Source organism: Megascapheus bottae, chromosome X (assembly GCF_031878675.1).
Source record: "Megascapheus bottae isolate mThoBot1 chromosome X, mThoBot2.hap1, whole genome shotgun sequence".
Taxonomy (NCBI): Eukaryota; Metazoa; Chordata; class Mammalia; order Rodentia; family Geomyidae; genus Megascapheus; species Megascapheus bottae.
The window spans coordinates 83,607,926-83,620,177 of NC_143547.1; the positions used below are offsets into that span (position 1 = coordinate 83,607,926).

Genomic DNA, 12,252 nt, shown 5'->3' on the forward strand with positions numbered 1-12,252 from the left:
ATTCAAAGGCAGTCCAGGCATGAAGTGAAAGTCCATGAGACTCTTATCTCCAATTAATCACCAGAAAATTGGAAGTGGCAACTGTGGCTCAAAGTGATAGAGTGCTAGCCTTGAGCAGAAGAACTCAAAGACAGTGCCCAAGACCAGGGAAGGCCCCACACCGAGAAGGGGGGTTGTTTGAGGGGAGAGAGACTCCCTAAGCATTTGCAGTCTTTCCCCATTCTCTATCCTCCCTAGTTGAGTCAGCACTGAATCTACTTTGTGTTTTATTTATTTTAATGTTGCAACATTCTTTTCCTAATGCCTATTTTGGGTCATTGGCTCAGAGGTTTTAAAGGTTCTTAAATTAGCCAAATTTAGACGTCCTATGACATTTTCACTTAGAAAACATTCAAATGGTGGTTTCATAATGTTATGATTGTTCTGTGATGGGAGTTTCTGATCTGGATCATGTCTATGTTTGTACCACTTGCTAAGCTCACTTAATTAGAAGAAATAAAATGGTTCTTTCCAGACTCAAAACTGAATTTGTTTTACTTATCCTATGTGTTAAGAGTTTAAGGCTTTCCGTTGTACAGCTTTCACAGTGGCTCACATTATCTTCTATAGTAACATCATCTTCATCACTTTTTTTTTCCCATGTCTCCCCATTCACAATACAGACCGGGCACAGGGCCGGGGCTGAGGTGTATATGGGGAAGGTTTATTCTGCCTCCTCTTTCTATACAGTCAGTGTAAGAACACAGCCTGTGGTAAGCACACGGAGGCCCTTCATCAGTTTTTTTCTTGGCTCAGAATTTGGTTCAGTCTGTCTTACACAGTAAAAATGACTGCTATTAGTAGGTAGGCTAGCTGTTCCCATCAATGTTATACTGATTTTCAGGTTTTATTGTCACAAGGAGGTTACTGATGTTTACCATAATCATGTCTGTTAGTTGTTTGAGATGTTTACCTAAAACTTCTATACCATTAACTAAAGCAGAATATCATCATTAAAAATTAATACTTATATGTTGTGAGCCAGAACTCCTGAGAGTCCTAGGGAATATTTAGTGTTGTGTTTATAAAGATAAACTCTACAATTAGTTTCTCTACAATTAGAGAACATCTACATCTACAGCAGAAATCATAGGTTAGAAGTCCTGAGGTATAAGCTGGGCGGGGTGGCTCACGCTTGTAATCTTGGGAAGCTGAGATCTGAGGATCTAGGTTCAAAGCCAGCACAGACTCTCTAAAGAACCTGAGACTCTTACCTCAAACTAATCACTAGAAAAGGGGAAGTGGGGTTGTAGCCCAAGGGGTAGGGCTGTAGCCTTCAGTTGAAGAGCTCAGGGACCCAGACCTAAGATTTAAGCCCCATGACCCACAAAGAAAAAGAAGAAATCCCTAGGAGTGCTGGGTGCTGGTGGCTCATGCCTGTAATCCTAGCTCCTCAGGAGGCTGAAATGTGACAATCACCATTCAAAGCCAGCCAGAGGCAGGAATGTCTGAGACTTCTATCTCCAGTTAACCACCAGAAAATTGAAAGTGGCACTGTGGCTCAAAGAAGTACAGTGATAGCCTTGAGTGAAAACGCTCAGGGCCCTTGCCCAGGCCCTGAGTTCAAGCCACATGACTGACAAAAAAAATCTTGAGGCATATCAGCACTATTAGATATGGACTTTCTGTTGACAGAACAACATCCATGGTTTAAAACATTTTTTTCTCTATTTCCTTGGCCTCTGTCAAAGACACTGTTGCCTGTTAAAAATCCTAAATAATGGGTGGCTATTGAAACAGTTTTATGATGTTTATTGTCATTATTTATAGGCTATAATTCTCCTTGGTTGTCTGCATAGCTTACTAAAATGGCAATATTAGACATCTGGTGACCATATTGCAATAATACATAAACTTCTCAGAAATTTTAAGTTTTGCTTTTTTCTAGCATAAATCAGCAAGATTCATGATCAGATCTGCTGTTTACCTCCAGGACATGAGATGTCCCTGTCCTCAGTGGCCATGGTTTGTGCTGAACACATAGCTGCTGCTGAAGAGTAGCAGGCACTTTGACAAACTTGTTATCCCCGGTGCCTGCAACCTACAGACACTTGAGTCTTGGCCTTGACCCCCACTGCCTGCTACTGGCACCATTACTTAACCTTGGCTGTTACTTTATCTGAGTGATCTACCTCTTTGCTCTCTGCAACTTCCTCCACAATGAAGGAGGTACCTACATTAGATATTTCAGTAATAATACTATTTTGGAGAGGGGTCAGTTGTGGGGCTTGAACTTTGCACCTTCACCCTGTCCCTGAGCTCTTCAGCTCAAGGCTAGTGCTCTACCACTTGAGCCACAGCCTCACTTCCCATTTTCTGGTGGTTAATTGGAGATAAGAGTCTCACGAACTTTTTCTATGGGGGGACGGGTCAGTTGTTGGGCTTGAATTCTGGGCCTGGGCGCTGTTCCTGAGTTCTTCAGCTCAAGGCTCCCGCCCTATCCCCTTGAGTCTCAGGGCCACTTACTATTTTCTAGTGGTTAATTGGAGATAAGAGTCTCCTGGTCTTTAGTGCCTGGCCTGGCTTAAGGCTTTGAATCACAATCCTCAAATCTCAGCCTCCTGAGTAGCTAGGATTACAGGCTTGAGCCCCATGCCAGGCGTTCTGTAGGCATATTTTAAGCTCTCACAGAATATCAGCATAAGAAAATCTTCTAACCCCATCATATAAGCATGTACCATTGTTTGCTGCTCATTTTTGTGTCAGTGTTGGCTTTCACTGTATTTTTCCCAGCCACTGCTTCCCTCAAAATTCCTGACTGCCTTCTCTTCTCAGGGCCAAGGTTTTTTTTGATATCTTCCCTGCTTTCCTACCTTTCCATTTACTATATAGAGTCTGAATATGCTTGTACAGAGAAGCATTACATTATATATCAGCACACTCTATTGCACTCAGACCTTTTCACATCCAGAACCTTTTTTATCACCTTCCTCCAAGAGTCATGCATGCCCCATTTTTAAGTATTGTGTGCTGTCTGTATACTCTGTATTTCCTTACCGTTATTGAACTCTTTTACCCTTTCCCATCCATTTCTTTTGGTAGCTTTCTCCAACCCCAGGTTTCTATCATTTGTCAATTATCTTTTACTTTTTTTTGTCAATCCTGGGGCTTGACCTCAGGGCCTGAGTGCTATCCTTGGGCTCTTTCCTTAAGGATAGGGTTCTGCTACTTGAGCCACAGCACCACTACTGGCTTTTCTGTGTGTGTGGTACCAAGGAATCGAACCCGAGTCTTTGTGCAAGTACTCTACCACTAGGCCAAATTCCTGCCCCCAGTTATCTTTTACTATTTTTTTTTTTGTGGCCAGTCCTGGGAACTGAACTCAGGGCCTGTGCACTGCCCTTGGGCTTTTCACAAAGCTAGCACTCTACCACTCGAGCCACAGCACCAGTCCAGCTTTTTTATGTATGTGGTACCGAGGAATTGAACCCCGGTCTCCGTGCATGCTAGGCAAGCACTCTACCACTAGGCCAAACCCCCGGCCCATGTTTTACTTTTAACTTTTGTTAATTCTGTTTTCTCATGCTTCTCTTATAATGTATATGAATATATTATATATTTACATATAATATATATGTCTCAAATAGTTCTTAAGAAATGTCTGCTTTTCAAAATAATAAAATTTTACATCTTAGTATATAAATAACCCCTGAGAGAACAATGCCTATGTTTGTGTGTTTTCTCTTCTCTCCCTCCCTCTCTTCTCTCTCCCTCCGTCCCTTCTCTCTCCCTCTCTCCCTTTCTTCCCCCTTTTTCTCTCTCTTTTCCCCCTTTTTCTCTCTTTCTCTTTTTCCCCTTCCTCTATCTCCCTCCCCTTCTTCCCTGCTCTGCCTCTTCTCCCTTTGTGTTAAGACAGGCTCATGATGAAGCACTGCATAGCCTTGAAGATATGATTCTCCTGCCTTAATCTCCTGAGTGCTAGGATTAAAACAGCATCATGATGGGTGAAGTTTCCTCTTGAAAGCTTCAGATAGATTCCTTTGCTCCTGAATGATGGTGTTTTATCTAATATGATTTGAAATGAGGTAACCACTTGAACCTTACAAAATTATTCAAGCAATCGAACTTAGCTACCTCAGGAAGGTAATTTCATATATTCTAGATTATATTGAATGCTAGTACTTCAGCATAATTACAGACTTAAAAATGACTAGTCAGTCCGTGCTGATTTCCTTGCAGTTATGGTACTAGGTCATCTGTAGTGCAACTCAAGTCATTTTATCTTGCTCTTGATTGTTTTCAAGTTCTTCCTTTATACTGGTTATAATTACACTGGTTGAACTTAATTTTGCTGTTAAGCTACATAGAATTTGGATTCCTTTTCTACTTTACAGCCTTTAGACATCTTAAGGTAGTTATTCTATCCCCTCTACCCCTTTTCCTCACAGTTTTTCTCACTTTGGGATAAATATCTTAAGCTGTTCCAAATATTCCTCATATGATATCATTTCATCATCCTGTTAGCTCTCTAGGGATATTAAACTTTCTTGATGTCCCTTCTAAAATGTGTTTGGAACTGGAAATAGTATTCAATATGTAGCTGAATTGGATGTGGAAGTTGCACATCTGGACATTAATGTAGCCTGCGGTTGTAAGTTTTTTAGCAATCATGTAATGTTGGCTCATAATAATTTGTAATTAGCTGAAATCCCAAGGCTTTAAGTCTGGAACTTTGCCTTCATGTGACTTCATCCCAAACCAAGCCTTCATTTTCCTTTCTTATGTAACTAGTTTATAAAACTTTACCCTTAAATCCATTAAGTTTTGTCTTATTGGCTTATTATCCCTCCTTGGTGGTGTCAAGTCTTGGTTTAATTTTTGTTTATTTGTTCTAGTTCTGAAGCTGGAACTTAGGACCTGGGTGCTATCCCTGAGCTTTTGTACTCAGGTCTAATGCTCTACCACTTTGAGTCACAGTGCCATTTTTGGCTTTTAGGTAGTTAAAAATCTCATGCACTTTCCTACCCACAATCCTCAGATTTTAATTTCTTGAGTAGCTAGGATTACAGGCATGGTGTCTGGCTTAAACAGAACATTTTAGGGGTGGGGGGCCGAGAGTTTGGCCTACTGGTAGAGTGCTTGCCTAGCATGCACGAAGACTAGGGTTTGATTCCTCGGTACCACATACATAGAAAAGTCAGAAGTGGTACAGTGGCTCAAGTGGTAGAGCGCTATCAGTGATGAAAAAACCCACTTTTGGCTTTTTCTATGTATGTGGTACTGAGGAATCGAACCCTGGTTTTCATACATGCTCGGCAAGCACTCTACCACTAAGCAAAACTCCCGGCTCTAGTTTATTTTTCAATTAACACAGCACCTATACATATCTTTGGGGTACAGTGTAGAATCTCACTATGCAGATGTAATGTGGAATGATGGGCAATGTAACTGGCATATCTACTGCCTCAAACATGAATTTTTCTTTGTATTTCAAAATCCTGTCTACTAGCTTTTTTGAAGTAGCTAGCTGTGATCAACTATGGTCATCTACTGTGTTATAGGACATTAGGACATTATTCTTCCAGTATGATATTGTGGTACATGTCTATAATCCTAGCACTTAAGAGGCTGAGGAATGAGGATTATGATTTGAAGCCAAACTGGGCTACATAGTGAGATCTGGTTTCAAAAATCCTTATTGTGTTCAGGTATTTCCTGTTGCTTGATCGATCCTTTCTCTACCAATATCTTTCAGGCTCTGGTGACTACTTTTCTATGCTTCTGTGTGATCAAACCTTTAGCTTCTGCATATGGTGTTTATCGTTTTGTACCTGACATTTCATTTAGCATGACATCCTTCATTTCTATCTGTGCTATTGCCAGTGACTCAGTTTTATTTGTTTTATTCTGTACATAATACCATGTTTACCTTATCCGTTCATCTAGCAGTGGATATCTATGTTGATTCGATATCTTGCTTGTGGCAAATACAGTTACAATTAATGTCAAGTACAAATGTCTCTTTAATTTACTAATTTCAATTCCTTTGGATATGTATGTTGTGGTGAGATTACTAGATCATGTGGTAGATCTATCAAGTTTTTAAAATTTACTTTTATTTTTATTTTTTTCCTGTCCTGGGGCTGAACTTAGGACCTGGGCACTATCCTTGGGTTTTTCTCAAGGCTAGTGCTCTACCACTTGAGCCATAGCACCACTTCTGACTTTTTTTTCTGTGTATTGAACCAAAGAATTGAACCCAGTGTTTGTGCGTGCTAGGCAAGCACTCTACCACTAGGCCATACTCCCAGCTCTCAAGTTTTTTTGGGAACCTCCATGTTGTTTTTGTATGGTCAAATGAGTTTTCATTCCCTTTCTGAGATTCCTCTTTCTCTGCCTCTTCATCAACATTTTTTTTGTGTCTGTGTCATGGTGTTTAAACTCGGCCTGGGTGCAGTCCCTGAGCTCTTAAGCTCAAGGCTACCACTGTACCCTGGAGCCAAGTCTCAGTTCCCATTTTCTTGGGGTTAATTGGAGATAAGAGTCTCAGGTTCTTTTGTGCCACTCTACCCTGGAGCCAAGCCTCAGGTCCCATTTTCTAGGGGTTAATTGGAGATAAGAGCCTCAGGTTATTTTGTGCCAGCTGGCTTTGAACCTTGATCCTCTGATCTCAGCCTCCTGAGTATCAACATTTTTTTTCTTTGCCAGTACTGGGGCTTGAACTCGGGGCATGGGTGCCTGCTGTCCCTGAGCCTGTAGCACTCTACTACTTGAACCACAGCTCCACTTCTGGCTTTTTCTGAGTAGTCTATTGGAAATATGAGTCTTTTGGACTTTCTTGCATGGCTGGCTTCAAACTTTGATCCTCAGATCTCAGCCTCCTAAGTAGCTAGGATTACGGGGTGATCCACTGGCGCTTGGCTCCCAACATTTTTTATATTTATATATATACATATATATATATATTTTTTTTTTTTTTTGCCAGTCCTGGGCTTGAGCTCAGGGCCTGAGCACTGTCCTTGGACTTTCTCAAGGCTAGAGCTCTAACACTTGAGCCTCAGCACCACTTCCGGCTTTTTTCTATGTATGTGGTACCGAGGAATTGAACCCGGGTCTTCGTGCATGCTAGGCAAGCACTTTAACCACTAGGCCAAACCCCCGGCCCCTATATTTATATTTTTTAATTAATTAGTTGTACAAAGGGATTTCAATTCCAAAAGACAGGTTATAAGCACAGTGCATCTTGATCAGTGTCACTCACTTCTTCCATAATTTTCCCTCATCTGTCCCAATTCCATCCTTACCTACAAGTCACACAATTGTTATTATTTTAATCTTTCAGATAATAGTTTTCCTTTTTTATTTGTATGGGTATTAAAATTAGTGGGGCTTAAACTCAGAGCCTAGGTGCTGTCCCTGAGCTGCTGTTTTTGTTTGAGCTAGCGCTCTACCACTTGAGCCACAGCCCCACTCCCTCCTATTGAACTTTTTTTTTTGCCAGTCCTGGCCTTGAGCTCAGGGCCTGAGCAGTCCTTGGACTTTCTTAAGGCTAGCACTCTACCACTTGAGCCTCAACACCACTTCTGGCTTTTTTTCCTATGTATGTGGTACCGAGGAATTGAACCTGGGTCTTCATGCATGCTAGGCAAGCACTCTACCACTAGGCCAAACTCCCTGCCCCTTCTATTGAACTTTTTGTCATCCATTTTTTTAGTGTGTATTAATTGCACTAAGGCCATTTTTTGGGGGGTTGGTTGTGGGGTTTAAACTCGGCCTCGGTGCTGTCCCTGAGCTCTTCAGCTTGAGCCACACTGCCACTTCCAGTTTTCTGGTTGTTATTTTGAGATGAGAGTCTCATGGACTTTCCTGTGCCTGGGCTGGCTTTGAACCATGATCCTCAGATCTCAGCCTCCTGAGTATCTAGGATAACAGGTGTGTGAACCACTGTCACCCACCTTCCAAGGCCATTTTTAATCAGGTTATTTTATTTTTGCTGTTTGTTAGAGTTGTTTTTTTTTAGTATATAATAACTATACAAAGGGGTTTAACTACTTTCTTTTTTTCCTTTTATTTGGTTGGTCCTGGGACTTGAACTCTGGTCTTGGGCACTGTCCCTGAGCTATTCAACTCAAGGCTGGCACTCTGCCACTTTGAGCCACAGCACCACTTCTGGTTTTCTGGAGGTTAATTGGTTTTCTGGTTTTCATGGACTTTCATGCCAAGGCTAGCCTTGAACCACAATCCTCAGATCTCAGCCTCCTGGGTAACTCAGATTACAGGCGTGAGCCACCAGCACCTGGCTTACTGTTACTTTCATACAAGACTACATTATACTGTGATCAAATTAACCCTCTGTATTACTCTTTGTTTTTCTCATCCCCTGAGTTGTGACCATTCTTTCATTTGCATTAGACAATCATATACTGAAAAATGTATGGCAGATTCTGGAGAACCAGAATATGGCTCAAATAGTTTTTTTTAGAAATGTCCCATTGCTAAGTGAGTGACCACATGATCTGATTTACTTGGAACAAACATGACTGTTCCTTGTAATTATTAGTAGCCTCATTTTTCACTTTCAAAAGTATATAGCTTTAGGGGATAATTTATCATGCCATTTTTCTCATAGCTCAACTGACTGATTTTAGTATTTTATCTGGGTTAAACATTACACAGCTATAATTTAGCAGCACTAATGAGGCTGCTAAATTCTCTTTTGAACAGATTGTTCCTTGACCAGAAGTAACTGCAATTAAAGTCTTCTAATACTTAGAATTGTTCTCTAGAGGGCAGTATTTTGTGGTGAGCTTATTCATGTGTGTGTATTCCACTTACAAGTAAATGGATCCTTGTTTATGTATGAATATCAGAATCATTTGATATTTTAAAGAATATGTTAGGATCAATATTCTAAATATTTATTGCTAAACAAAAAAGTAAAAATAAAGGTGGGTGGTGGTGGCTCAGGCCTGTACTCCTAGCTATTCGGGAGGCTGAAATCTGAGGATCACGGTTCAGAGCCCACCCAGACATGAAAGTCCACGTGACTCTTGTCTCCAATTAACCACCAGAAAACGGGAAGTGGCACTGTGGCTCAAGGAGTAGAGTGCTAACCTTGAGGTGAAGAGCTCAGGCCCAGAGTTCAAGTCCCACAACCAACCAAAATAAATATATGTATTAAAATTAATTAATTTGCATTCTGAGTATTCATTTCTCTTTGAATGGTAAAAATTGAACTTTGATACCTTAAATGTACAATGACACATTATAACAATTATGCATACATTATAACAATTATGCATACACTTTAAGAATATGCCTGGCTTATGACCTTTCATGTTTTACATTATAGAGTTTACATGTTTAATACATATAATGCATTCTTTGCCATAGTTTTTATGTTTATATTAAATGAGTACTTAAAATTATTAGTTCTGTTTTACTTGCTCAAGTATTGTTTTCTTTGAAAGAGAAGATAGAAGGTTAGGATATGGTTCAATATTAGGGCACTTGGCTAGTGTGTACAAGGCCGTGAGTTCAAACTTTAGCAATGCAAAAAAAATTTTTAAGAGGTTGGAGTGTTGTCTAGTGGTAGAGTGCTTGCCTTCCATGCATGAACCCTTGGGTTTGATTCTATAGTACCATATCCACAAAAAATAGCCACAAGTGATGCTGTGGCTCAGGTGGTAGAGTGCTAACCTTGAGAAAGCCCAAGGACAGTGCTCATATCCTGAGTTCAATCCCCAGGATTGGCAAAAAATAAATTTAAAGAGAAAAAAAAAACAGGTGGGGCTTGTAATGTAGTTTAGTGGTAGAGCATGTGCTTAGCATTTGTGAGGCTCTAAGTTTAATTCCTAACATCAAAAAAGAAAGAGAAGCAATGGAAAGGCCAGATTTTACTTTAAGACTTGGATAATGTGGCAATCTAGTATTTAGAAGCAGAACATATTTTAACAATTGTATGGTTATTGTATGGCATCCTTGGATATGTTATGAGATCCCAATATCTAAAGTATGTTGCTTATGTTTCCCATTTGGGATTTCCTAATGTAATGTTCTCTTTTTAGGAAAATTGGACAAATCCCATTTTCAAGAGAAGATGACGTTTAACAATTTTGAAGGATCTAAAACTTGTGTACCCAGAGACACCAATAAAGATGAAGAATTTGGAGAAGTATTTAATAGATTAAGAACTTTTGCTAATTTTCCGAGCAATAGTCCTGTGGCAGCGTTAACATTGGCTCGGGCAGGTTTTCTTTATACTGGCGAAGGAGATACTGTGCAGTGCTTTAGTTGTCATGCAGCAGTAGATAGATGGCAGTATGGAGACTCAGCAGTTGGGAGACACAGGAAGGTATCCCCAAATTGCAGATTTATCAACAGCTTTTATTTTGAAAGTGCGGCACAACCTTCAAATCCTGGTATCCAAAATGGTCAGTACAAAGCTGAAAGCTCTCAGGGAAGCGGAAATCATTTTGCTGTAGACAGGCCTCCTGAAACTCATGCAGACTACTTATTGAGAACAGGGCAGGTTGTAGATATTTCAGACACTGTGTACCCAAGGAACCCTGCCATGTGTAGTGAAGAAGCCAGATTAAAGTCATTTCACAACTGGCCCGACTATGCCCACTTAACCCCCAGAGAGTTAGCTAGTGCTGGACTCTATTATACAGGTATAGATGATCAAGTGCAATGTTTTTGTTGTGGTGGAAAACTGAAAAATTGGGAACCTTGTGATCGTGCCTGGTCAGAGCACAGAAGACACTTTCCTAATTGCTTCTTTGTTTTGGGCCGCAATGTTAATGTTCCAAGTGAGTCTGACGTAAATTCTGATAGAAATTTCCCCAATACAACACATCTTCCAAGAAATCCAGCCATGGCTGATTATGAAGCACGGATCATTACTTTTGGAACATGGATATACTCAGTTAACAAGGAGCAACTTGCAAGAGCTGGATTTTATGCTCTAGGTAAAACCTTAACCAAGAAATAACTTGCTAGCTATCCTAGGTCTTTCTTCTAAAAAGTAAATAAATGTCTTTAACCCCTGACTTGGTAAATAGATATAAGCTGACATAAAATAATTTACCAGTATTAGTCTCAGAACAATTTCAAATATAACTTGTGTTAAAGTTTCAGAGGTTGATAAAGTAACTAAAATTTTGATGAGCCAAATAAGATCTATGAGAAAGAATATAACAGTTTTAGATTTTTTTTGTTGGTTGTGGGACTTGAACTCTGTACCTCGGCATTGTTCCTAATCTCTTCACCTCAAGGCCACCGCCCTGCCCCTTGAGCCACAGCACCACTTCCTATTTTCTGATGATTAATTGGAGATTAGAGTCTCTTGCACTTATTGGTGCCTGAGCTGGCTTTGAACCTTGATCCTCAGGTCTCAGCCTCCTGAGTAGTTAGGATTACAGGTGTGAGCCACTGTGCCTGGCTTAACAGTTTTAGATTTTAACATAAAAATTAACTAGGTCAGCCAGGCTATGGTGGTTCACACCTGAATCCTAGCTACTTCAGGAGCCTGAGATCTGAGAATCACAATTCAAAGCTAGCCCGTGCATTAAAGTCTGTAATTCTAGCTACCTAGTTAACGACTAGAAAACCAGAAGTGTGCTGTCTCAAGTGGTAAGAATGCTAACCTTGAGCCCAAGAACCTCAGAGACAGTGCACAGGCCCCAAGTTCAATCCCCAAGACCAGCACAGAATTTTTTTAAAAAAATTGTACAAGTCCTATTTTTAGTTGTCTTCTATAAAATACCTCAGTTAATGTATATATTTCCTCCTTAAATAAATAGCATATCACTCAGATGTAAATGTCTTCTTTTAAGCCATGATATTTAGATGATACAGATTAATTTTTAGATTTACATTTGGTATTTTGTGTATGTAAATGTACAAATACATTTCTCCTTGTCTATCTTAGGTGAAGGTGATAAAGTGAAGTGCTTTCACTGTGGAGGAGGGCTAACTGATTGGAAGCCTAGTGAAGACCCTTGGGAACAACATGCCAAGTGGTTTCCAGGGTAGGATATTTAATTGTTCATTCAGTAACCGGCAAGTTGAAGAGTATGCAGTGGAAAGACTTGAATTATTTTTCACCTCAACTATTTTTGCCTTCACTATGGCTTGAAATTCACACCAGGTTTATAAAAATGGGGTCACCTACTTTATAGCAAAAAAAAAGACACCTTAGCCTTCTTTGGTGACCAAAACACTCACTGCTTATATAGCATATCTAGAATTCATATAGTTCCTTTTTTTTGA

At 40.1% G+C, this 12,252-nt stretch overlaps 1 protein-coding gene and 1 non-coding gene across 2 annotated transcripts in view; one reads left to right on the forward strand and one right to left on the reverse strand.

Moving 5' to 3' along the window:
- Positions 1-12,252, forward strand: part of Xiap (X-linked inhibitor of apoptosis) — a 47,229-nt gene that overhangs the window by 16,600 nt on the left and 18,377 nt on the right. The window contains exons 3-4 of the mRNA XM_090325594.1: positions 10,047-10,949; positions 11,912-12,011. Coding sequence (XP_090181720.1) covers positions 10,079-10,949; positions 11,912-12,011 — 971 coding nt within the window. The 5' untranslated portion in view covers positions 10,047-10,078. The remainder of the gene's footprint in view (positions 1-10,046; positions 10,950-11,911; positions 12,012-12,252) is intronic.
- On the reverse strand, positions 638-769 carry LOC150041473 (small nucleolar RNA SNORA51). Its single transcript, XR_016533950.1, has one exon. It is a non-coding gene; the product is annotated as a small nucleolar RNA SNORA51 (small nucleolar RNA).